General features: G+C 42.4%; 2 protein-coding genes across 2 annotated transcripts in view; one reads left to right on the plus strand and one right to left on the minus strand.

The window, feature by feature from the left end:
• LOC121515292 (voltage-dependent calcium channel subunit alpha-2/delta-4-like) overlaps positions 1-27,701 on the minus strand; it is a 94,310-nt gene that overhangs the window by 27,127 nt on the left and 39,482 nt on the right. The window lies entirely within an intron of this gene.
• LOC121515293 (leucine-rich repeat and transmembrane domain-containing protein 2-like) lies at positions 5,369-26,647 on the plus strand. The gene is made up of 4 exons (XM_041795986.1): positions 5,369-5,427; positions 24,918-25,057; positions 25,210-25,893; positions 26,166-26,647. Exons 2-4 carry the CDS (start codon positions 25,012-25,014, stop codon positions 26,645-26,647), a joined length of 1,212 nt encoding a protein of 403 aa, XP_041651920.1. The 5' UTR covers positions 5,369-5,427; positions 24,918-25,011.

The following is a 27,701-nucleotide window of genomic DNA, read 5'->3' on the forward strand; positions in this document are numbered from 1 at the left end:
GATGTAGCTATATTAGCTGAAAATAAAGTTAATGTAGCTAAAGCAAGCCACCTTTCACATAACTATTTCTAAAATGGGCCTAGCGTAAGCAATAGCAGCATAATCTAATGTAGCTAATGAGACTTTGTTTGCTTTACCATTAGTTACATAGCTAAGTTACGGGTATAGCTTACAAAGCTAAGGTAGCTTTATCTTTATATTTAGCTATGTTAGTTATGTAACTAAGTTTCCAAAGTATCTTATATAGCTGATGTAGCTTCATTGGCTTTAGCTTTGTTAATTATGTAGCTAAGTTACCTATGAAGCTTATATAGGTAATGCAGCTTTGATAGTTTTAGCTACACCAGTTATGTAGCTACATTGCCTATATAGTTTATACAGCACAGAGCGTTTAGATTTAGCTATGTAGCAATGCAACCTACAGCACATATGTAGCTTGTATAGCACATTGCTTTATTAGCTTATGATTTATCTACATAGAAATGAAACCTATGTAGCTTAGATAGCTATGCTAGCTTTGTTTGCTTTTGCTTTAGCTACATTAATTATGCAGCCACGTTACCTTTGTATCTTAAGAAAGCAATGTAGCTTTGTTAGCTTAAGATTTGACAACGCAGCAATTTAACCTACAAAGCTAAGGTAGCTTTGTTTACTTTAGCTTTAGCTATGTTAGTTATTTAGAGACTCTACCTGCCTAGCTTAAGTAGTTTATTTAGAGTTTTAGCTTTAGATTTAGCTACATAACAACATTATCTATGTAGAAAAAGTAGCTTTCTTAGCTTTCAACTTAGCTACATTAGCTTCTTAAAAATGTCATCTTTTTTCCTGTAACCAGATGTGTTGCTCAGCTTTATTTAGAGTCAGAGTTTTGACTTTAACTTTTGGTATCCTAACCCTTACCTTAACCCTTACCCCAGCCTTAACTGGAAGTCTTCTTTTGTCAGTTTTAGCATATATTCCTGTTCTGGCAAATAGCAAGATCTACAGCCAGACTGTCTGTGGCAGTTCATGTGTTAATTTCTCTAAATTTTATGTTTGAGAAAGGTGCAATGTTCCAGTAGTGACAGCACTAACTCAGTAGTGACAGAAATAGCTTGTTTGAAGTTTTAGTTTCAATTGAATTTGTAAAAAACAATTTAAGCAGATTTTTTGTTTGGCTCTTCACATTACATTGTTGATGTAGCATGTGTGCAGACAGCCATGCGAACGGGTCAGGGTCCTAAACAGCAGAACTGAGGGTGAGCTGAGCAGTTCTGCTCTCATCCCTTTTACATCCCGTTCATCTTATTCCACCACTTCACTCGTTATTGGGTTTTTAAACTCTTGAATGAGCTTTTCATTTAAAAACACAATCCTCCTGCAGAGATACGAAGACGTTCCTCCTCAGCAGCCTCCCACCCATCATTCAGCGAGCGTTAGAGGACCGGCGGGGGCCGTTTCCACTCAGACCAACATAATATCTGCTCCAGTGTTTGTCACTTCACTAATGAAAACTCTTCTTCATAGAGGCAGCGGCTCTGGGGCCTCACACAGAAACACGGAGTAATGAATGATAGGAGGTGACACGTGCAGCCGGTGATATTGGAAAGCAGAGCGGCTGTAAAAGCTGTGATTTCAGGTTGTTTCTGGTTATTGAACATTTCATGCACTGCAGATTCCTTTTACTGCTGCAGAACAGAGGAACTACCGCCGCCTTTTTATGGTTTGTACGAGTTTAAAAGCAACCAATTCAACAACAGAAACTTTTCCCTACTATGATTACTACAGAGAACATTTCCGTTATTTAAATCAAACACTTTTACTGAAAGTTTAGAGGATATTTAGATCTAACCAGCTTTTATTAGTTCATCTGTTTCCTTGAGCTCCTTGTGTTTGCACAAAACACATCAAAATAAAAGCTTTTCAAAGATTTCATTCCACTATTTTGCCTCCAAAGCGAAATATAAAAGCACCGCTAAGAAGCTCAGAGATGCACAATCGATCAATCAATTATTTTTTTTTGTATAGCATCAATTAATAACACTAACTTAAAAGAGCAGGCCTAGGCCGTACTTGTATTAAATTTATGGAAAGCTAAAAAGCTTTCAACTGATCACAGTCTCAGTCAAAACGAGAGGCTGCCCACCACGACTGTTTCTGCCCCATATTTCTGAAGTTAGAAAAACACAACTCAGTGCACCAGAAAAAAAAATTCTTATCATTGAATTCACAACTTATTCAGACTGATAAATGATGAGCATTTTGGTTTATTTGAATGGATGGGTTAAGCACTGCCTGTTCCTTGATGCCCTTGATGCCAGTGATAGAAATCTGATTGCATAATAAAAGACTATCATTAATTAAAGACTGAGCCTTTTAAACAAAGAGGTGTCTACCAGCCATGTGCATTTGGAGCAGGATGTACTAGAGCAAAGAAATGCTGCATTTAGTCTTCAGTGCTGTGACCTTTGGGTCCTCTAAACCTCCAAGAAATCCCTCCTCTTTTTTTCAGAGCATCCTCTGCAGACTCAGTGGTCTGCAGCTTTGCTTCTCTGTTTGATTTCATTTCTGTGTTTTTTTCTCCTTTCCTGTCAGCAGCGTCCTTATCGCCACCCTTCAGCGCTGCAGCTGCATCGCCTGTGCTGCAGTCTGCACTCCCTAACAAGAACAGGTCCAAGATGGAACAAAACATCCGCGATACATTTATTCTGATGTTGATAAAACTTCATGGTGTTGGCGCTCTCAGGATTAAAGTCCCTGCATGGATGTTACTGATGTCAAAGTTACAGACTCTGCAGCAGCATTTTTATTCTACCAGAGTGCACTGAACTCTACTTTTACATCCAAATTCTCTCAGATGATGCAACTCTTTTCAAAAGCAGAACTAAGATATTAAACTTTAAGCATGAGATTACCATCACTTTTCCACAGTTTACCACAGACAATGTCAAGAATGGACAGAGAAATACCCTGAGTCTGTAAAAGCCAAAGATTTAGAGCCTCTTCTTCTGACATGCTGCAGTAAACCCCGCCTCCTCCATGTTAACAAATGAGACACAGGCAAACTTCAAAACCAAAATGCGCTGATTATTTTCATGCTTTGGTTTCTGCAAGTGTTCATTATTACAAAGACGCCTATGTTCTGTTAATTACTTGATACTATATTCAAAGCTGAGCAGCTACCTTTGACCACTATGAGGAGCTACAGCCCCTTTTAGTTTTTTTTCACATTTGACCCTTATACAGCACAGGGACACTATTCAAATCACTAAAATCATAAATGTCAAAGCTAGAACTAAGCACCAGTGATTTACACACTGGTATATCTACAACCCCAGTTCCAAAAATGTTGGGGCACTGTGTAAAATGTAAATTAAGTTTCTTCTTCTTTTATTGGTAATCCGGCAGGTATTTCAAGATTTGGTGCAGCAGTTGCTACTTATCGAAGCAGATTTGGAGACAGGGCAGGCCCGCTTGGACCCTGATCCAGAGCAGGACCATTCTGGGTACAGCTTGGCATAGCCCGGCATGGCCAAACTGGTGATGAAAAGGTAAATTAGCATGGCTTGGTTTGGTTTGGATTGGTGCATCCATATGTGGTAGTGGAAAAGCCCAAATAGAAAGAAGAAAGGTCTGCTGAGCTGTCTTTGTGCTCAGGTGAGCTAACGTCATTGATGTGTTTGCTTTTTCTTTTTTTTAGATATTTTTTCAGCTTTTTGCCTTCATCAGATAGAGATAGGACAGTAGATAGCCTGAAACAGGGATAAGATAGTGGAGGATGATGAGGTGGAGGAGCCACATGGTGGACTTAAACCAGGGCGGCCTGCCTACATGCAACCCAGATGTTTTACCCCCGCCAAGGAGGTTATATGTGATCGGGTGGGTTTGTTAGTTTGTTAGCAACATTACTCAAAATGTCATGGACAGATTTTGATGAAATTTTCAGGAAATGTCAGAAATGTCGTAAGGAAGAACTGATTAGATCTTGGGAGTGATCCGGATCACCGTCTGGATCCAGGAATTTTTTTTAAGGATTCTGTACTATTGGAATATGGAACTAATGGTGGAGGTCTGCGCTGTTACCACTTAACACCGGGAGATGGCGTACATCAGTAACTTCAATCTCAGCAGCATTTGTGGGTGTGTTTCTATTCAAAGTTTTGGAGTTTATAGAGTTTGGAAGACGCACGCACGGTCGAGGAGACAAGTTTGAGCATAAGAGAGAGAAAGAAAGCGAATTGTAGCGAGAATACTCACAATGCTGGGAGGAACAGAGGAATATTCACCCTCTGCCATGACTTCCAGTATTCTGCTGTGACCATGGGTGAGACTGTCAGTGCATCTGTTGGGACTGGCAGGCAATGCTTCCACCATGACAGTCCACCCGTAGCAAAGCCAATGCTTTGCCTCATCGCGAGTTGGAGGGAGTAATCGGCGAATGCCGTGGTGGGGGGCACATGGGGATGGATTCAGGAATTTTTTAAAGACCCAGGTATGTTGAGCAGCTAGAATCCTACATCAGATGAGAATGGGACAGCAATCCTCTTCCAGCAACTGGTCTCCTCACTCCCCAGATGTTTACAGAAGAAGAGGGGGTGCTACACAAGCATGGTCCTGTCCCTGCTTTTTTGAGCTGCCATCAGATTCCAAATGAGCTTATCTTTTCCATGAAATGTTAAAATGTCTCAGATCAACATCTGGCATGTTGTTTACATTTTATTGTGAATTAAATCTTGGTTCATGAGATTTGACAACCACTGACTTCTCTTTTTATTTATGTTTTACACAGTGCCCCAACTTTTTTGGAATCATGGTTTTACTCCATTAGTTGCATTTCACAGCTCCCTCTCCCAGGTGTCTCTCCTGAGCTCAGGCTGGTGCATGACAGTCATGAATGCTACATAGGTCTCTCTTTAATACGGTATTGTCTGTTTTCATTCATGCAGAGCTCAGCCTGCAGCAGCAGCAGCTCTGCTGTTACTATTTCTGTCAAACTGCTCTAATGCCTTTACACAGAGAGAGCACACACTCACACACCATTAGTAGCAGCATGTGGCTTCTCTCTCTCTCTCTCTCTCTCTCTCTCTCTCTCCCTCTTAAACACACACAGAGGCTTGCTCGCCCTCAGTCGGTAAGCTGGGTGTGTTGGATGGAGCTCAGAGGGAGCCGAGGATGGAGAGGACAACGAGCGGCTCAGATCAGGAATAAAACTCTGAAGACATTTCCTGTTTTCTAAGAGAAGATTCTGTGACTCTGTCCTTGAAGACAAGTCCTCTTCCTGGGCTCATATCCAAAGACAAATCCAGTTTTTTGTTTTGTGAAAGAGGAGCTCTGGTGCAGCGTGAGTTCATATTTTTGGTCTCTTTTGGTGGCGGCTGCAGATGAAGCAGAAGAAGAGCAGTTCGTGTTCCCCGTTTCTGTTTGGAGGCTGAAGCAGCAGAGCAGATGGTGAGCGGTGTGAATGTGAGGATACTGAATGCACAGTAATGGGCATGTGCCTCTAAAGTGAGGGAGAGAGCGTGCTTTAGTGCTGCAACTTAAAGTGAGTGCACGAACAATACAGGGCCAGTAGTACAAGGATGCTCCTGTGAAACACTTTAGTTTGGTCTGGTTTACTCATTTGGATCTTTGTTAAAGCTAAAAATCATCATGCAACCTCATAGTGAACCTGCAACTGAAGAAAACTTCTGCACAAGTGCTACAAATACACAATTTTCATTGTTTTTCCTGATCTTTAAAGAGTTGCTTTGTCCGGTAAATATCAAAAAAACATTTGGGTATTCTGTATCATTTTCTAGTTTCCTTTACTTTGTGAACAAAAGTTTAAAACATGCGAAAACGGACTCAGACAGGTGACTCATTTTCAAAAATATTTGCAGAATTATTTGCCTATTAGTCTTGTAAATGCACTGGATGTTGCGCTAGATCGCTTTACAGAACATACAATCGAATCAGCCCTCCAGTGCAGAAGTCCAACTCTATAAAAGAGTTTATTTTAGTGATTTTCAGGTAAAAAACTTTTACTTTTTGCAAAAGAATCCCAACATAAAGCCAGATCTGATCACCCAAATCAATGTCAGACCTCACAAATAATGGTTTGCCTTTTCAAATCAATAAATGGTGTTAAAACCAGAGAAATCTTTGATCAGGAAAACTTTAAGCACCATATCCTCATGCATGAAAATGCATATCAAGTTACCATTAAAATACCATAAAATCCAGGAAATAAGTTCCTAAGTTTATAGGATGCAGTCTGTTTTTTGGCATCCCTCAAGGTGAAAAAGGCTCAAACCATCCTCCTGTGTCACAATATCCTTTTAATTATTATTATCCCAGTCTGGCTGTTTCTTAAAACTATCATTACCATGAGCCACACAATGGTTCTTTGCAGGTGACGCCACGCAGCAGCAGAGAGCTCCCGCTGGGGGGCAAGTAGTGATTCCTGCGTAGAAAAACTCTACAAAAAGGCCATGTTTTGAGCTGTTAAAGACCCTGCCAAGCATTCAAAGTGCATAAAAAACACCCTTAATTCACAAGCTACTTTAGTGTCCTGAAAGTAGTGAAATATGAGTGCGAAAAATAGGTTTAAGACTCACAGAGAAACAGCTGGCAGGAATTAAAAAAGCTCCCACAAGCAGTGTCACACAATGCTTGTGCATGTCTGTTTCCACAGCCTTGTCATCATTTAACTCATTAAACTCGTGCCTCCTTGGCTGATGTCTGTCCTGTCTCTCTCATTGAGACGGGAAATTCATTTGGATTAAATGTGGATTAAATAACGACAAAAGATGGAGGAAAGGAAAGTGGCACTCAACAGCAGAGCCTTGAGATTGGGGGTACGAGTCTTAGGCCCCGTTTACACGGCAACGTTTTCGAGTGAAAACGCAGAAGTTTTGTAGCATTTTGGCTGTCCGTTTACACGGCAACGGTGTTTTGGTGCCTGAAAACGGGCTCCAGGGTGGAAGTTTTTTAAAACGCCTCCGTCTCCGTGTAAACAGGGAAACTGACACTTTCTAAAAATGGGACATGCGCACTGCGGCTGCAGTAAATATCCATGCGTGAGTAGGCTTATAACGCATGCGCCAGCCCAAAACAAAACAAAGATGGCCAACACCAGTGTACTGTTCGTGCTCCTTAGTGTTTTGAATTTAACTGTACTTCTCCAACAAAGTGTTGATTTACTTCACCATCATTTGGATCAGCGAAGACGTATTTCGTGCCTGCACCAGATTCCGACTTGACCCATATGCCGTCGAAGGGCAGCCCAAAGGCGATATTGGACATTGCAAAATCACACCGCCATCTACTGGCCTGGCATGTATACTACATCGTGTTTGGTGTTTCCCGCAGTCTTGTGTGAATGGAGATCATTTTGAAAAAGGTTGCCGTCTGAACATGGAACTTTTTGGAACCGAAAACGGAAAACGAAGCCAAAGGTTGTGTAAATGGGGCCTTAGTCTGGACACAGCCAATCAGGTTGGGTATTGTTTGGGTTTTTTCTGATACAGTGCCGATGTCTAAACAATGCCTAAATCGGTACTTTTGAGAGAAGAAGAGTGTGTTGAAAGTGAGCTGGGGAATCGTGAATGATTTGCTGAATTATCTCCATAAGATGCCAGATAAACATGGAATAAGAAAATGAAATCAATGTAACTTAACACATAAAATGCACAAATTTCACATTGTATTTCTTGCCTTTCATTTGGGATGGCAGGGTATTGAAATGAAGCAGGGATATCTGGTTGTGATTCAGTCTGATGTGTTATTATTGGTACCATGCCAGTACCAGATCTTAATAACAATCAGCATCCAGTATGGAACCTTGGGCAAGGTCCTTAACGCCATGAGCACCAGTCTACCTCTCAGATGTACATCACTCTGTAACACTGCATGGATTCATCAGGGAAACTTGGGTTCTTCTGGTGTTACTGTACTCTCCTGAGCTCTGGATGCTGACTGATGGCAAGAAGTACAGGCTGGGCTCTTCTCTTGGGTATCATTGTTAGACCGTGTGTCTAATGTGTGCCTAAAGCCTTTGCAAGGTAACAGATGACAGAAGTGGAATCTGGACAGTCATTGGCTTTGCATGGCTAAGAACAGTAAGGGCCATTTCAGGGTTAAAAAGTTAAATATAATTGTGTTTGCATTTATAAATATCTCAGTAATTATAAATCATACTTTTATGTGCTTGATGGATCTCTGAAGATCTGAATCTAAGTGTTTTTAGTCGTAGGATCATTAAAACTTTATTGCCGTTTTTATCCTCTATGATAAAGAGCAGCTGATGTGGGGAATTCTATTTTCTTCTAATGTTTATCATTCAAAATCAACATCTATCGTGACACATATCACATCATGGCCTCTGTATTGTGATGGACATCGTATTGTGAAGCTGTAGGAAATGCCCAGCCCTGGTTACATATTGTGCAGTGTTCTAGTGTGTTGTATCGGATCGTCTCATCGTCATGACGATGCCATTCCCATCCCTATCCCAAAAGCTCCCTTTCTTCCAGGCTCAAGCTAAAATGAACTAGTCAGCATGTCATAAAGTATCCTTTTTGAATTGACTTTGTCCAGTGAAACCTGAATGCTCAATGCTAAGAGAGCAAAAGTTTTTCATTCTGAATGAAACTGCAGCAGTGTGATCCCAGCCTGACTGGGAACAGATCCCTGAAAATGTTAAAGCATCAGAAAAGCAGGAGAATGAAAATACATCGACCTATCAATGCTTGTTATTTTGAGAGAGATGTATTTCACTTCCATTTAGGGTTGGTTTCTTCAGATGTCCGTATATTTTTGGCTGTGTTCTGTACATGCTCATGTTGGTTCTTTTAATAGAGATCGAGTCTAAAAGCATGTAGGAGTGATCTCCTGTGTTTGTGTGTATGTGATGTTTACTTCTTGGTGAGGATGCTGCAGTGGATCCGTGCTCTCGGCCTGTGGGTCTAATCGCCAAGCTGACTCGTTCTCGGGCTGTGCGAAGGAAAAGTGCAGCCGCTGAGGGGGCTGAGGGGTGGGTGGTCTGCCTGTCAGAGGCCATTAGGCAGCCGGCAGGACGCCACGTTAGAGCTCAGAGGAGTAGAGAGATGCACTGCAGATGAAGCAGTGAGCATCACAGACCGCAGGACTTCAATAACACAAATCTAAAGAGCAGAGTTTTAAATTCAGATTGTTGTTGCTGAGAAAGTGAACCCAGGGAGAGTGCTGCTGGTTTGAATCTCTAAACCTCCAGGAAACCTGGAGCTGGTGTATAGCTGTAGAAGTCCTTTATCAAATGACAGCAGCAGCTCTTTGTTTCCAAAGGCGCTTTGAGCATCTGGCATAAATGTGTGGTGTACCATAAGCAGGAAAGAAAGCATGCAATCTCATTTGAAAAAAAGCAAAGTACAGAGTAGGATGTATGCACAGCTGTTTTCACTGAGAGACATAAAACCAGTCTTCAACTTGCAAACTTGTTTAGTAGTTCAAATCTAGCTAGCTTAATGGAGGCATATCCCCACCTTCTGCAGCAGAGTTAAACAAACCTCCATCAATAGATGGATTTTCCCATGGTGCTTGGCAGTCATCATTCGCAAACATTTGGGATCCTAAATGGGTAATTCTGAAGAGCTTAGTGACTTCAAGCGTGCACTGTGATGGATGCAGCCTTTGCAAAAAGACGGTTAAGGTTAGCTATTCCACAGTCAACTGTAAGAGATATTATTAGAAAGTGGAAGCATTTAGGAACAACAGCAACTCAGCCATGAAGCTGAAGACCATGTAGCATCATGGAACGGGGTCAACGACTGCTAAGGAGCATGGTGTGTATAGGTCTCTAAGTCTCTGCTGATTCCATGGCTCAGGAGTTCTGAACTTCGACTGGAACTAATGCAAACACACATGAATGGGTTTCTAGAGCCGTGCAACCATGCCAAGACATTCTGGACAATGCTATGCTTCCAACTCTGCAGCAACAGTTTGGGGGAAGGCCCTTTTCTATTCCAACATGACTGTGCCTCAGTGCGCAGAGCATGGACTATAAAGTCATGGTTTGATGTGGATTAACTTGACTGTCCCAGTCAGAGTCCTGACCTCAGCCCCATCCAGCACCTTTGGGATGAAGTGGAACAGAGATTGTGAGCCAGGCCTTCTGGTCCAACATCAGTGCCTGACCTCATAAATGCTCTGCAGAATGAATGGAAACAAATTCTCTGAGAAACATTCAAAATCTTGTGGAAAGCCTTCCATAATAGGTAGAGGCTTTTATAGCTGCTAAAAGAGGTAATCATGATAGAGATAGAAACATGAAAAGATCATGTCAAGGTCACACAGGTGTGTTCTTCTATGATGGTGAGGTCACACTGGTGTGTTCTTCTATGATGGTGAGGTCACACAGGTGTGTTCTTCAGTGATGGTGAGGTCACACTGGTGTGTTCTTCTATGATGGTGAGGTCACACTGGTGTGTTCTTCTATGATGGTGAGGTCACACAGGTGTGTTCTTCTATGATGTTGAGGTCACACAGGTGTGTTCTTCAGTGATGGTGAGGTCACACTGGTGTGTTCTTCTATGATGGTGAGGTCACACAGGTGTGTTCTTCAGTGATGGTGAGGTCACACAGGTGTGTTCTTCAGTGATGGTGAGGTCACACAGGTGTGTTCTTCTATGATGGTGAGGTCACACAGGTGTGTTCTTCTATGATGGTGAGGTCACACAGGTGTGTTCTTCAGTGATGGTGAGGTCACACTGGTGTGTTCTTCTATGATGGTGAGGTCACACTGGTGTGTTCTTCTGTGATGGTGAGGTCACACTGGTGTGTTCTTCAGTGATGGTGAGGTCACACAGGTGTGTTCTTCTATGATGGTGAGGTCACACAGGTGTGTTCTTCTATGATGGTGAGGTCACACAGGTGTGTTCTTCAGTGATGGTGAGGTTACACAGGTGTGTTCTATGATGATAATGTCACACAGGTGTGTTCTTCAGTGATGATGAGGTCACACAGGTGTGTTCTATGATGATGATGTCACAGCAGCAGCTGTGTAATGATGACACAACAGTTACAACTATCATGAGGAGCTGGGACAGGATTGATCGTTCTGACACCATCTGGACTTGCTAACAGGCATCTGTCCTCACTCAGGAATTGAAAACACATTTTTAATCTGTGGCCCGCCGCTGCTGCTGTGTGGGCGGGGTCTAATCCTGCTGATGGTGCTTTTGACAAGCTGTTTCAGAGGCTGCTAAAGGCCTCATAGCTTTATATTTTTATTCGTCTTTTCTACTATAACAAGAGGATCCTCCCTGATTCTTAAAGAGGAGAAAGAAACTGAACTCCAAGACTTGAGAGAAAGCCAAGTCCACAATGAAGACGAGTTAAAACCAGAATAAAGGACACCTAACTGACAGGAAACAGCTCTATTAGAAGGGAATCTTTTGAAGGCAACCATGTCTGACTGGGAGAGCTGCAGGGATTTAAAAACTCAGCGCTCTGTCGTACAAAAAAATACATCTCTAGCAGTAAGTACCAATAACTTTGCTTTTTCTCCAGACATAGCACCCAAGACAAACAGCTAGGTGTAATACCTACTCTTTGTCGCTCTTCCCGCAAGCTGCCTTTTTGCAACCGTCCTCCACCTCAGCTCCTCCTTTACTGTGCATCTGACTAAATCAGTGTCATTCTGTTGTAACTGATGCCTACTTTCCCTAAGCACCTCCAAGTCTGAGGCCATGGTCCTCCACCAGAAAACAGTTAGTCGCTCCCTCCAAGTGGGGAGTCTTTGCCCCAAGTGAAGGAGTTCAAGTATCTCAGGGTCTTGTTCACAAGTGAGGGTAGAATGGACCGACTGGCAGATTGGTGCAGCATCAGCAGTTTTGCAGGCACCGCACCGCACCGTACCGTTATGGTGAGGGAGCTGAGCCGGCAGGCAAAGTTTTTGATTTACCAGTCGATCTATGTCCCAGCCCTCACCTATGGTCATGAACTCTGGGTAATGACCAAAAGAACGAGATTGCAGGTCCAAGCAGTCGAAACAAGATTCTTCAGGAGGGTGTCTGGGCTCAGTCTTAGAAATAGGGTAAGGAGCTCCGACATCCAGAAGGATCTTGAAGTAGAGCTGCTGCTCCTTCACGTCGAAAGGAGCCAGTTGAGGCATCTGATCAGTTCTCCTGGGTGCCTTTCTGTGGAGGTCTTCCAGGCACGCCCAACTGGGAATAGACTCAGAGGCAGACCCAGCACTCGCTTGAGGGGTTATATCCCATCTGGACTGGGAGCTCCTCGAAATCCTCCAGATATTTGGTAGTGGTGTTAAGATATACCGATCTGGATTGACAGATCTTAATGTCAAAGGTCAGAGTGCATCCGTCTGTGGAGCCCTGGATCAGTAAAAGTGTAATATGAATCAGACGATGCATCAGTTTCAGCATAAGAGATCAGCTCGTTATCATTACTCAGTTCGCCATGCTTTGTCACAGTGTCTTCAATCATATGCAATTCACCGTGACCTTTTACCTTTAAACCAGAGTTAAGCCCTCGGTGCTTGCTAGGTACCTGGATATTTTGCAGTTAGCATCATTGAAATGTCTTACAGTCACAGTTGTTTCCCTCAGAGATGTGGACTTTATTTATGAAGGAAGGATAACTTTCAAAATATTCGTCCATATGTACGTTTGGCACGTCAGCCTCTACTGTTGAGATGGCAGAGCTAACGTTTAGCTAAGATGCTAACACCAAACGTAGCACAAACAGAGCCCAACATAAACGCTTTCTGAGTTAAAACTTGGTGACGTCTTCAGTTATCACCGCATTGAAAGCCAGTTTTATTCCCAGGGTTTATGACTGTAACGTGATGTTCAGAGTGATTGATTTGGTGACATAATCAGAGCGGCTGAGCCCACTGATATAAGATTTAACAGAGTCCTTCACCGAGCTGGAGACCAATTTAAGAATGAAAACTAACAAGAACATTCAGATATAGAGAGGGTGGGGATAAAGATGTCTGAGTGACAGCTAGACTAAGTATTTACAATCAGAGGAATTATGAAAGAAGAAAATATAATGCATAGAAATGATATGGTGTTACACTGCGATTAAAAATCACAAGAAGAAGGTCAGACCAAGTACTTGCCAGCACTTTCAGGCTAAGTCTAAAACACAAACACTTGGCAGCATTTTTCACAGAGTGCATGCAGTGATTTATAGTTGCAGTGTTGTTCACACACCTCAGTAGTGAACACAGTTACATCAGGACAGATGATCTACTAGAGCCGCCGTCTCTTTTGTCCTCTCCCTCTGTTTTCATATCTTCTGTCACTCTGGCTGAATTGTTGTCCACAATAATCAAAACTACAATCTCACAGGATCTGATCATGTCAGTAATGTGCTGTAAATCAGGCAGGGTCTGCTGTATTGGGTCATTGCTCGCTGCTTGATCATAACAGCTATGTTCTGTTGGTTCTTATGTAATAGACACTGGACTGTGTCCAGCACATCTGTGTTGATATGTGTTGGCTCCAGAAAAGAGAATTAAAGCATTTTTAAACCAAACATTAACATAGATTACATAGCTATGAGCTGTACATGCTACTGCGTGACTTTAGAGAAAAACACCATCATGTAACACGCCAGTATGGGCAGATCTAAATGATGAGTCAGCTGTTTTTTATGGTTCATTATTTGACAAAGTGCTCTTTTATTATTTCAGTCAGAACCACATGGTTTGTTGTTGTAAATAATTTTCTTTACTGCTTTTATTTATATTTGGCGGTGTGACGTTCTGGGATCCCCCTTCCCTTCACCGAGCCGACACTTGCATTAAGCAAGCAAGAACAGCACATGTTCCTGCCCTTCCTGTGTGGATAGGGAAAGCCTTGAGCAGGGAAAGAAGCAGCAAAAAACCCAGAGCAGAGCATCAGTGACAACAGATGTACAATTAAGGAGGAGCTGGGGTGGAGGACGGTTGCAAAAAAACGGCTTGCAGAGGGAGCAGCAAGGAGTAGCAAGGCTAAATACGGCAGCATGAGTGTGATTAGTCAATAGAATGCTTAGGGGCAAATCAGCTGACTGTCAGCTGATGAGGGATTGCATGAGATCAGCTGATCTCAGAAGCGCTTGACCCCATGGCCTGCCTAAACTAATGCTCTACACTTGACTTTATAGCGTTTTCACACACAGATAATGGTACTGCTGCTGGAAACAGACACACTTTTAAGGCATTTATTATAAACATGAGTGCATCACACCACTGGTGTTTTCATGGCCCTAATCAAAGGGATACTGAGGTTTTATTAAATAACCCAGGATACTGTATTTCCACCCGAGCTTCAGGTGGAGAATCAAACCCTAAGACAAGCATCTAATACCTTTAACTCTGGATCCAGAGCAGGAAAATGCATCTTTTAGGCTTTGCATCAGCACCTTTCTCAAAGAAATCTAAGCTGGATGTTGCTGCAGATCCCTCTCCATCTTGAAGTCTGATTTTATAACGTGTTCAGGACTAAGATTCAGAACTCTGTGACTTTCCTCAGCCTCACACCGTGGGAAGACTTTCTCTGAAACTCCTACTGGGTCAAGTTTGAGTTTAGGTGAATCTGGCATCTCGTCGACCTACACCCAGCAGCGGCCGAGCTCTCTGCGCTGTCCTTAAAAGTCACGAGTCTGAAGAAAGAGCTGCAGAGACAAACGATCGAGGAGAGAGGGAGACGCTGAAGAGAAAGAGAGACGCCAGGAGCAACTCCAGCTCTGATGAAGTGAAGATGACATTCATTCGCTTTGTTTGGCTCCTCGTCTTTAAGCGCTCTGAGTTTAATGGTGTGCACAAGCATGCAGAGGTGGGTGGGTGAGGGGGGATTTTTCATGGCTGCACATTAACGTCAAAGTACAAGAGTCTAAACGTAGACGTCACAGAGGACTCTGCTTTTATTGTCTCATCCTGTCTGCAGGATTATAAAGGAAAAGATCGTTTTTTTTCTCAGAAAATCCCTCCTAATATTTTAAAGATGTGACATGATTCATCATCCATCTGCTGTTACAAGAATCAGGGAGGAAGGTCAGCACTCTTCATCTCCATAGGACCCTTTATACCCCGATCAAGACTCCGCTCATCCTCTTACAGCCCACAGTATTAGACATAATGGTGTGGCCGGCTGTCTGTCATCGTCTCCTTTGACTTATCAAGGCTGCAGGGATTTTTGATTTCTATTTTTCTTTAATCAAATGTCAGCCTCATTCCCATAATGCCAGGGACGTATTTAGTTATTATAACACCTATGCATTCCCAATGCTGTTAAATCTGATACATAAAAGCACTTTAAAACCTATTTCTCCATCTAAAAGGCAGGCGGCATCCCAAGATTTTATGAAGACAGTTTTTAGTCACCATTTAGGTTGAATGTAAAAACTTAAAATCATCACTTCACTTCAGATAGGCACTGTCTCAAGATGACATGAAAGCTCCTCCCAGTATGTTCCAGTGGTGTTTTCTTTACACATTCTTAGATATTTTCCAAAATATTCAGGGTGGGCTCTACGTTGAAATGTAAACTAGGGGTGGTCCCGGCCCATTTTTAGAGCCGATCTCTGATACCTGGATAGTGCTGTATTGACACTTTATTTTACAATTATAAACTGCACATCTTTGTGTCTATGTTTCTAACGTTGCAAAGCTGTTGCACTGTCTAGAATCTGTCATCAGGCAGATCTATCTTACATAGATTCAAGCTGAAATCACCGTACCAGCTCTGAGAGCCGATGGACCAATCAGCATCATCTGAAGAGTATGAGGCAGCAGCTACAGGTGTGGTTTAGTTCTACTGCAAGTTTAGGACTGCCCAGTTATGAGCATAATCACAATCATGATAATTTTGACTGCTGAGATCACAATTATTACACTTTTTTTTAACTACATCTTCTTCACATGCAATAAGGGAAAAAATGAATGGAAACATAAACATTTTAAGATAATGCTATAATAACAATGAAGAAACATAAAGGTTAAATTTTTTACATTTAAAAACATTTTTGACCCCTGCAGCACTCATCCTCTCGTCTCTACCTATAATGTGTATCGTCCCTGATAAATCAGTATCTGTCGGCCCTTAAATAGCGCTGCACAATAAATCTAGCATGCAATTGTAATGCCAAGCTGTAATCGCATAAAAAGCTGCTATTATTTTTGTATTCAGTAAATACGATTATTGTTGTTTTTAAAAAGATGTCAGTGCTGTTCTTTGTTCTTCTTTTAATGAAGAAATGTCATCAAGTTCTGTTAAAACTGGCGCAGCGTCCATGCAATATCTTCCACCACAGTTGTAGGACATGTTTTCATATTCTAAGAGAAAATGAGAGAAAAGGAAGAGCTCTGTGGCTTTGGACTGAAACTTGAGAGGAGTAAAAAGGTTTAAAGCCAGTGATCGCTGTGTCTGTGACAGCGGTCAGCTGGCCTTTAAAAAATTCTCACATTGACTAAAGCTGAACAACGACTAACAGTTTAGATCAGCACATTTGACACGGTTAAAACACACAAGACATGTGAGACCAGTGTTTGGCATCTCTGGTTATAACAGGGGGTCATTCATTATGCTGAAGGAAAGAATCTGAGCACGTACACTTATTGGTTTCATAATGTTAGGACAATTCTTAGAAAAGCTATTGGATTTAGTTTAACACATTGGCTGTTGGATTTGGGCTCCTTAAAACCCTTAACCTGTTAGGTTTTCATCATTTGATCTAAATACCTAAAGTCTCCTCTTTTCCTTTTACCACCATTCATTTAGATGGAATGTTTTCACCCAGAAAGGCCAGACTGCCTTTGTCAGTAACACTGCTGCATCGTTTTTGTGCCGTGTCCTCCTGAAACCCCTCTTTCCCATCGAGCTGAGAAAGCGTCCCACTGTGAGGTCCATATGTGAGCAATAACCCAGGAAAATGTGACTGTCAGAAATGTTCTAGAAATGTGCAGGAGTTCATGTGTGACAACAGCAACCATCGTCTAAGAAAACCTACTGGTTCTTTTGAGACTTCAAAATTACAAACCAGTGTTTATAGTTCTGCAAAGGAGCACAACAGAGGAAGCGTCTCTGCAGGATTTAAGGGAAGCATGTGGAGGAAAACTGCTGCAAAGACTCGGAGAGAACAACTCGACAGGTCAGAAGAGATTCTTGTAAGGAGGCGGATTAGAAATGAACGTGTGGATATTTGAAGCAAATCCTTACGGGTCAGAGGAAAAAACAACAGAACAGCCAAACAAACATCTCACAGCAACACCTGCAAACATCACAGCTTTGAAGCGTAAAGAAGAGAGCCGTGTAGCAGAATTGCAAATAATGAAAATCATAATGATGATAAATGCAGTTAATATATTAACTTAAGTTCAGGAGCAGGGCCACACCAAAACCACACCCTCAATCACCTGATTAGCCTACTTAAACATACCCAACCTACGTCACGCTGCCTGTCTGAGGGTCTACAACCCACCCTCCCTTCTCTAACTCAACAATCTCCTACTTTATCTATTTGCTTCACCCAAGACTCGTCTAATTCCAGTTACAGTCTGGGTTGAGATCAGCTCGGGCAGAACAACGCCTGAGACGGAACCCCCATCCTGAGTCTCCCTCTGCCGAGCCTCCATGCATCTCCCAGACTAGACTAAAACTACTTACCAACATCCCTCATCTTCATCTCAACAGACAACAGTCTCGCTGCACATTCTTATCAATCTCGATTAAACCTTTAAACGCATTCCGTTGTGGTGTGGTCCTTGCTTGTGAAATAACATTAGAACAGGACAAGACAACACCATGCTATCATAACAGACACCCTGTTTATCTCTGCTACTTTAAGGTGCCGCTCTGTTGCTGTACCTCATTCATGTTTTCTGCTGCTTACTTGTGATTGGCTACAATTATTCTCTGACATCAGCTGTGCATTTTGTCATTGCCAGCGCAGAGGCTTTAATGATAGGCATCAGTTCACTGGGATTCTGCTGTGCACACAAAGAAAAACCAGAGTGGCGGTTTCACAAACAAGCAGAGGCAACTTTAATGAGAGGAGGATGGTTTTAGGCCCCGTCCACACAGAGACGAAAACGATATATTGCTGTTTCATTTTGAAAAAGTATTCCGTAAAGACGGAATCGTTTCAGGAAATATCCGCGCAAGCACGGAACCTCTGAAAAATGCTGTAGTGCATATGCCAAGCCTGTCCGTGGCGCTGTAACACTGCCACGGACATTCCCTAAATGAGAGAAGAAGATCACAGAAAACTGACACAAACTTTCTTCTAGTTGCCCTTCTGGTTGTTCTCCGCGTTGGATTTAAGAACATATGGTGTATGCGTTTCCTGGTGGTGGTAAAGGAGCATCAGATTTTGCTAAACAATCCATAACAAGCTCAGTAGCTTCTGCAGCACAAACACAACCCTGTATTCAGCCACTGTTGTCTTAGTCGGACCCACGCAGGCGTCGTAAAAGAGCTATGCTGTGTGGCGTAATCGTTTCAGGAAAGATGCGGATAGCCGTTCACATGGAGACGAAACGATAGTTGTTTACGGATTTATGCACTCTGGGACCCGTTTTCAAAAAGTATTGTTTACAGTCCCCCGAAATGCCATTTCTGTGTGAATGAAATGCCGATCTGACAAAAAACTTTGGCGTATACAACTGAATTCGTTTCCGTGTGGATGGGGCCTTTAGTCTAAGAGCAGGAAATCTAAACAAGCAGCTAAAGAACTGAGAGCAAGCTGACATCTATCATATAGATAGATACATCAGTGGTTAATTATCAGCTATAAAATCACAACATCCAAGGAACTCTTGGAATTTTGAAGGTCAAAGGTCCTAAAATCAAGTCAGCAGTTTTGGCAATAAATGAAGAAACATGACCAAACTGTGGAGAGATGATGACACTTATTTAGCCAAATGGTAAAATAAACTTTACTCTGCCATGGTAATTGGGAAAAAAAACTCCTTTCTGGTGATTATTCTTGTCCCATTTTTGTAAAGTCTACATCTCAAGCATGCCAGTAAAGAATAGATTCAAATTTGGCACAAATGCTCACTGGGACCCGTGAAAAAGTTCTGTTAAATTTTGTGGCAGAAAGTCATTTAGATCTCAAATAAATCCACTTTTTGCTGAACACAACATCCATGCCAGTCTTGGATTGATTTTTATGTTCAGAGGTCAAAAAGTCAAGTCAACAGTTTTGGCTAGAAGTTGAGGAGAAGTGCTGACATTTTTTAACGCAAATTGTCAAAGATAAACTTCACTCTGCTGTGTCTTGGGAAAAAACATGCTTTCTGCCATCACTAATGTCCCTTTCTTGAAAGCACTACATTTTAGAAATGCCTAAAGGAAATCACTTCAAATTTAGCATGAATGTCCACTGGGACTTGAGGACACACTGTCTCAAATTTGGTATTACAAGGTCAAAGTGGTCAGGAATAAATCCCATTTTATGAAGAGGATGTCTAAGCAACTCCTGCAGTTATATAGTGCTCAAATAATTATAATGAAACTGTTAGAAGGTTAAAAAACTGGCCAATACCCAAACCTACTTTTCTATTTATACATTGGAAATATCATTAAATTAGTAAAATGTACCACTGGATCACTAGACAATATAGCAGAGGTTCTTAAATGGTGTGGAAAGGACACCAGTGGACCCTGAGGCATGTCTTGGTGTGCCTTGCAAATTTGTACAACCATGCTTGACAACTACAATAATACAAAAACTAAAGGTACTCTTGCAGATGTTTTCACAGATATTTTTTAAGGCTATAATGTTGTTTTAAAACTTGCAATATCAAATTAAATCAAAGTATAAATACATGGATGTCTTTTAAAACTTTCTTTTGCTTGATTTCTGGTATTTTCTAACTGAGCGTTTGTTTTATAAGAACATATTTTGGATAATTCAGTGTTAAAATTACCAAATAGGTACAAAAACTTTTTAAATTTTCAATAGTAGATTGCTTCAATTAACAGCTGTGAATACGGCTGACACAGCTGAGATGAATGCTGAAAAAACATACATTTTAGCATGCATTTGTTTAAATCAGTTGTTCCCAAATAGTGTAGCAAAGCATGTCTAGTTGTGTATTGTGAATTTGATCAACCATGCATTATCACTACAACTAAACATCAGGCAAAGATGACATGTTAAAGAGGTGATTTTGGATGGATTTAAACATGGTGTTTGAAAATCGCTGCTATAGAGTCCTATTATCATACATTATAAAAAGTACTTTGTGAAGTAATTACCCTTAGCTAATAGATGAAATGGCCATGTTTCTAATATAAATGTTATACCCCCCTAAACGGGTGAATGACCAAATATGGTTCCTCCATTTTTCACACTAAAATTTCAGTAATTGCTGGAAATCCTACACAAACAAAACCAATCATGATCTTCAGCACTACTATCCTCCTCTAAGATGTATACACTTTATCAACTTCACATGTTAGCTATGAATTTAGAGCTATTTGTGTCACCCCAAAAGAGACTTAAAACCGCATTTTTCGAGTTCTGAAGGAAAATGGAAAGTTTGAGATGCTCTGGGCCACTGCTGATTGGTCACATGGTGTGATGTCACTTTCTATGATTGGCTGAAAGTTGAAGAAAGTCGACTGACGTGACCATAAATGGTTCCTTGCCTCAAAAAGAAAGCACAATCCAGCTGTGGAGAGGTGACAGCATTTCTAAACTAAACGATAAATTAACTTTACACTGCCAAAGAATCCTGGTGATTATTCTTGTCCTAGTTTTGTAAAGTCTGAATCTTAAGCACGCCAAGGCGGAAAAGTTTTAAATTTAAATTCCTTTAAATTCCTTTAAATTTGGTAGCTGAAGGGGATTCTGATTCATAATAAATCCCTCTATTGTGAGCATAATATTGATGCAACTCTTGGTGGACAAAAGTTAAATGCCAAGTTAAGTTTTGGCAGTAAGTTAAGGAAGCTTACCCCAACTGTGGAGACGTGCAGACATTTTTATTATTTTTGTTTTTTAAAGATTTATTTTTGGGCCTTTATTGGATAGCAGAGGATAGTGGATAGACTCGGAAACAGGGAAGAGAGTGGGGGAGAGACATCCGGCAAAGGGCCACAGGCTGGATTCGAACCCGGGCTGCCCGCGTACATAGTGCGTGCCCCGACATGCAGACATTTTTAACCGCAATATTAAGAGAAACAAGATTCGTCCTAATCCTCCTACCACAGAAACCATCCCATCTCTTTGTCCTGACCCCACTCTGAACTCTAACTGTCCGTACAGAGCTGTCCTGAATAGATTTCTCGCATATCCTCAGCTCTGGTGAAAAATGGCTCTGATAATAATTCAATGCTCTGCAGAGGAGCACAGTAAAGAGGAATGTTCTCTGGTATTACACTCCTTCCAGTAGAGATAAATAATTCTACTTTGTGACCTGGATAGACGAGGAGTTAGACATTTTACAGCAGAACTTCCACTGTAAAGGATAATCCTCTCAGAGCTGTTTTTTTTCTGTTTACTTTGTTCTCTTTCAGCTTTCTACATCTCTGCTTTCATTCATCTGGTCGCTATCAGACAAAAGATTTTCTCATTCACTCTCTGCTCCTCCATCTGCTCCGTGGATCCAAGCAGATGATTTCGTTCTATTCTCAAAGCTCTCAGCCACCATGAAGAGTGCAACTGGATACTGAGATTAAGTGGAGTATTTCGAGTGCTCTGATTAAAAAACATCAACAGCTTAGCTTCTGGCAGAGCTGATCTACTGTATATTGGCATTACCAGGTGGAGCTGGGCTGTATTTCTCTGCGTTTCGCTTGTCCTCAATCCTTTTTCATTCTTCAGAGAACACACAAGGAGGCTCACGATGAAGAGAAATAATCCTGCCTGAGAACACCGGAGGAAAAGTCAACGCCAACTTTCTCCTCTCAACGCCCACACGCTGTTCTGCAGATATAGTACAGCGTCAGCGTTGTTTTACACGTACAATCAAGGGAAATGTTTGTACTTCCTCATCATCATTCACTTTTATTTCTTTCGCTTGCTTCCCTAGATGTCTCCAGGAGTTTGGGGCACTCAGATATGCAGGAGGAGAGTGTGCATGAGAGATAAAGCTGCAGAGTGCTGTCACTCCATCACGCAGCTGCTATAAAGAGCCAGAGAAATGCTGCCTCAAGGTCTTCCTTTTGTTGCAGGTCTTTCTTTTGTTAAGTTGGCACAATGATGCCAGTCACTCCACTGCGGTCTGCGTGAGGCGGGAAGGTGCCTTCAGGCCACAAATGACATTAAAAAAACAGCCCAAATGACAATGCAGGTGGAGGACAAAGAAGCGAACGTTCCACTCAGAGAACATTTTACATCACTGCTTTTTCAGGAAGGCAAAATTAAAATTGCAAAGTCAGAGCTGCATTTTAAAGATCTGAAGCAAATGGTTTATAGAGGAAAAGGGGAAGATTTTGAGTCAAGATGATGCCAAGTAAACTAAAATTTTGGCTCTTGAATTAGTCCTTATTTTAATTTAGAGATAACCTTACAAAGCCGTCGGTTATCCAGACTCCAGACTCGTTCCCTGTCTGAGTAAAAGATGGACCATTCAGCCCTATTTATGGAGAAAGGCCCAGCAGCCATAGGCCTGGTTTAGCTGCACTGCAAGCCTGTAAAAACACTGTCTGCTGCTGCTGCACCCATAAACATGCATGTAGTTATAGCGGCAGTTTGATGAGAACTGGACATGCCTTCATTAAAGAAGACCAAACAACCACAATGAGTGATTTTCTTGACAGAAAAGACACTTTTGCTCTTCTCTTGACCGGCTTCAGCAAGAGTTTGATTTACCAAATGTATGAGGTCATTATTGTTGCAAAATTCACCAGCTCATTACATTCTGAGAGCAAGATTTGTTGATTTTGGGCACCAATTTTTCTTTAAGCTTTCCATTAAACCCATGTTTGTGCTCAAAAATAAATCTTAGGTCTTGCAGGACAAGCGCTTTGTGGAAATGGACCAAACATTCATCCAGGCTTTGGACTGAGGAATTCTTCAAGTCCTGCCTGCTGCTGTTCACCATGGGTTTTATAAATCTTTCAGGACACAAAAGCAGCTTAAGAATTAAGAATATTTTTATTTTCACACTTGAACACTTGGCATAGTCATAAATAGGGCTGAATGATTTGCGAAAATAACCTAATTGTGATATTTTTCCCCAATATTACAGATGCGATTTAATATGTAATTATTTTTAGGTTACTCATCTTACATATTTTCCAATAAAGACAAGAAATACATTATTCTTTATTATAACCGAAACAATATTAGATAGAATATACTGGGGAAAAAAAAATAAATCCAAATGCAGTTACTTTTGCTCATATTGCAAATTTGATATAAATTGCTGTACTGCAGAAGATGATCAATTTTATGTCAATCTTATTTTAAATAAGAAAAACATATTCATCGGTAAAACAAGGATTGTTATACTAAAAAACTTGAATGCTTGCATAATATGCATTAAAATCTCTGCTGCAAAAAAGTATGAAACTGGAATCATGACACGTTTCAAGGTTAATAAATGTTGCAACTTAAGCGATTTGTAAATTGCAGCAGGTCATATTGGGATTTAATCTAATTTGCGATTAATTGCCCAGCCCTAGCCGTAAACTGATTAAACATTGCTTTTTTGTTAGAGATACTATGCTGAAATCACTTCTTGCCCCCCAGCAGGAGTTCTGTGCTGCTTCATCTGCAAAGAACCAGTTGGTTTAAACAAATTCAAAACTACGTGTTGAACCGAAGTCCTTGCCCCTTAAAACACTCACAGGTATAGCAAGCCTAAAGCCATCAGCTGTTCTTTTATGCATACGATTTTGGAAGTTTGAAAACTAAGGCTGCAAGGCTGCAGTCCTTGTCCCTAGGTGCAGGGTTGGTTCTTGGTCCTGATACCGTTTCATCCCCTACTGTTCAAATTTCCTGTCTTTCCTCTATTTTTGCATCAAAGGCAGGCAAGCTCCAATGCATCATCTTAAAGTTTCATGAGATTACTCAGAGGATCTCTGATTTCTCTGCAGAGGAAATAAAAGATATTTTAGAAATGAAATTTTCAAATGCAAGTTTGCAAAGTGGTGCACGCCTGACGGTTTCATATATCCATTGCAAGGATATTTCACATTCATCTGGGAAAGCTTGCTATGAAAGCATTTGGGAAAGGCAGGACTTTTCTGAAAATTCTCGGAAGGTGAATGGATGAATGCTCTGTCCGTCACATTCATGACGGGCCAATCAAAATGACAAAACATGTGACGCAGTAGCATGCATGCGCAGCTTTGCAACAAACGTACCGCTAAACGCTACTATAGTTTAGGCACTGTTGATTACGATGCAGATTAACCACTGCAAAAACATCTTCTCTGCCAAGAGGAACTTACATCGTACCTCTCTGCTATTGTATTAATAAAGAAATGTAGTCCAGCTCTGATTAAACCGACGTTGTACCAATGCTACAGCCGAGTTAACCGCTCCACCAGCACCCATATACAGACCCAAGCTACGTCCCCTTCCCCTGTAACTCTTGCAAACTCACGCCAGAACAGGTCAGAAGAAAAAAGGGGAACCTCTTTTCCACCATGAAAGGCTTTCAGTGCTTTTTCTTTCTCTTTATTGTATAAAGAAATTTGGTCCAGTTTTGATAAACTGACACTATACTCCACCAGGCTAACCGTGAATAACATGGAAGTTGCTGCCGGTTCACAGTCCAACGAAACCCCGCCCCTAACTACCACCTCATTCTCCTCAAATGATGCTGATTGGTTCGCCACAAATGTTGCAGATAAGATCTTTGCAAGATGGATTTGCCTGACAGACATGGAGTCTGGTCAATCCTTGGCTTTCCAAGGTTAAACATTTCTGTAACAATATCTGTTTTTTATGATCCAACTCCAGAACTGTTGAACTAAATACCCATCTTCTCTCTGTTTTGTGTCTTCCAGGACTTCCTCTTTAACTGGATGTTGGTGTGAACCAGCAGAAAACAAAGACAGCCGGATGAGAGCCTGAAGCTACGGGAGAGTCGAGGTGACAGACATGAAGACCTTGGACCAGCATGGACGAAGTCACCTGGAGAGTCTGGGTGAGTCTGAATGGATGGTTTTTATCTATCTAGGGGAAGTCCAAGTGTTGCAGCCTCCCTTTCAGGGAGTTGTTATGTTGTCCATCTTTCATAGAACCTAAGGTTCAGGTTCACTCACTGAGTTTTTCCCCTTCTGTTTCTGCCTCTTTCAGTCTGGTCAGCCCTGTCTGGTCTGGTGTTGGTTCTCCTGGGACTCCTGGGCTCGGTCTACGGCTGTCCCGGTGTTTGCAGCTGTTACGGTAACACCACTGACTGCTCTGCCGTCGGCCTCGTCTCTCTGATGCCCATCCTCGCCCTGGTGGACCACGACTCTCTGATCCTCCGTCTGCCCCAGAACAACCTGTCCTCCCTGGGAACGACCGAGCTGTCCAACCTCAGCAGCCTGGAGCTCCTTGATCTGTCCCAGAACCACTTCTCCACCCTGCCGCCTGGTGCTTTCTCCGGCCTGAGCGGGCTACGCTGGCTTAACCTCTCTGCTAACTACCTCGGGGTGCGCCTGGCGAACTCTGACTCCAACAACGGCTCTGAGGTTTCTCAGGGTTTCAATGGAAGTCAGGGGAGCGTCGGTCTGTGTAAGGAGGCTTTCCAGGGGCTGTGGCGTCTGCGGGGGCTTGACTTGTCCTCAAACGGCCTTCTATCGCTTCCAAAAGGTCTGCTTGATGCACTTCCAAGACTCTCCTGGCTCTCCTTAGCCAGAAACCGCTTAGTGGCCCTCGATAGAGTCACATTCGAGCCGTTGGTGGCGCTGCAGATGCTCCAGTTGGCGGGGAATCCCTGGGAGTGCGACTGCAAGCTGAGGGACTTTAAACACTGGATGGAGTGGTTGATTTACAGGGGTGAGCAGAGCTGCTAGCAGGCCTCTCCATGTCTCACAGCTGATAGTTTTTGGCAGTCGGCTTTGAGCCGTAGCAGAGCAAATCGCTTTGTATTTTGTGTCTGTACTTCAAAAGCCGTCTAATCGAAACAATTAATCTGGGCTCTGCAGGATGGATGTGTGCTCAGCAAAGACATCTAAGAATATAATGACCCCCATCTCTCTCAATCCTCCCCGTCTCTCCTTGTTTGCTCCCCACTCCTTCATCCCTCCCCTCTCTCCTCTCTGTTATAGATGGGCAGGTAGACGCGATGCAGTGCAGCCTCCCCGTGGATCTGAAGGCCAGGGACATCCGCAGCGTGCCGGCCGAGATGTTCAACTACTGTCTTCAGAGTCCCACAAAAGAGGGCGTGCCGGGTTACGCCACCCGGCCCCCCTGTCCGCCCGGCCGGATCAACAGCAACGAGGAGTGCGTCCGCCAGCGCTACAGGCCTGTCAGCGTCCGTCGAGCTCACGGCACTCAGATCGTGGCAGGTGTAATCTGCGGCACGGTGTGCGTCATGATGGTGGTCGCAGCCACGTACGGCTGCGTCTACGCCTCTCTGATGGCGCGGTATCAAAGGCAAATGAAGCGACGTGGTCAGCCTCTGATGGCTGAGTCAGGAGCTGACACTGATGCCGAGGACGGGCAGATGTCATCACCGACCTCGCCGGAGGAGTCGCCACCAAAAGAGGCCTGCGGCATTGTACACGGGTATCGAATCAGCAGCTTCTGAGCGGCGGGTTTTAGATCCTCTGAGACGCTCTGGCTGCTCCTCGGCTCTCCTCTGTGATGAGACGACGTCTGCAGAGAGGATTTCTACAGTGCTGTGATTGTGCTGGAAATCTCCGGGTGTATTGTTGGGCTAATGGACCGGACTAGATTCAGTGAATGCTGCGGCACTTCTTTTAATGTATGGATGCTCTGTGAATTGTTATTCCCCGCGCTGCATCACACAGCCAGCCCTTAAACTCCTGTGAAGCTGCTGTTTGGCACTTCTGCACCTTGACTCTCCCTTCATCTTTATGTGTTTAGTTTCTTCCTCTGTAGAAATATGAAACTTCCTTCTGAGTTTCTTTGTTCCTGAGTCCGACAAGCACAAGAGTACAAACGTCTGTGATAATGTGAAATGTGACATCTCCTTTGTTCTGACTTGGTCACTTTTGTGTTTCTATGTTATCTTTAACTCCCGACATTCAGAAATGTTTTTAACCTCTCTTTGGTTGATGCCCTCTTAAGTCCCTGTCGATTTTCAGTCACTTTAGGCGAGGTTAGACTCCTGCTGCTTTCAGGGAAATGCTGCTTCAAGCTTCAACACTGAGGTACAACTGCAATCAAACAATACTACAGCTGTGCTGCCACCTAGAGGGCAGGCTTTGAGCTACAACGGCTTCAACTCAGCACAAACAGCCAAGACAACAGTTATCCCAAATATAGCAAAGTATGACATAGAGTGAAATCTACTGTATCCTCCATGTCTTTACTTTTATGTTCTCTTTATTTTCTGTGATAAGCACATTAGACCTTTCAATTTCAACTCAAGGACTGTTAATCATGCTGAAGATAATAAACTATATTTATCTAAGAGGGTTGTTTTATTCATAAAGGCACGCCACGACTTCAGAACTACAGAGACGACAGGTCACATGACAGAGAACTGAACGTTTGCCCAAGGTCGATCTCAGAGCAACAATAAATAGAGTAAATACCACTTTCATCCCTTAATCTCCTGAGACCTGAGCTGTGAAATTTCATCATGAAGCTTAAACAGTCCCATAAAAAAATGACAA

Source organism: Cheilinus undulatus, linkage group 9 (assembly GCF_018320785.1).
Source record: "Cheilinus undulatus linkage group 9, ASM1832078v1, whole genome shotgun sequence".
In the NCBI taxonomy this organism is placed as follows: domain Eukaryota; kingdom Metazoa; phylum Chordata; class Actinopteri; order Labriformes; family Labridae; genus Cheilinus; species Cheilinus undulatus.

What these genes read in the sequence shown, in the direction of transcription:
- LOC121515293 (XM_041795986.1), top strand. Translation starts at nt 25,012, where the DNA reads ATGAAGACCTTGGACCAGCATGGACGAAGTCACCTGGAGAGTCTGG. An exon ending in AAGTCACCTGGAGAGTCTGG is followed by an intron (nt 25,058 to 25,209) that starts GTGAGTCTGAAT and finishes TGCCTCTTTCAG; the next exon opens with TCTGGTCAGCCCTGTCTGGT. An exon ending in GGAGTGGTTGATTTACAGGG is followed by an intron (nt 25,894 to 26,165) that starts GTGAGCAGAGCT and finishes TCTCTGTTATAG; the next exon opens with ATGGGCAGGTAGACGCGATG.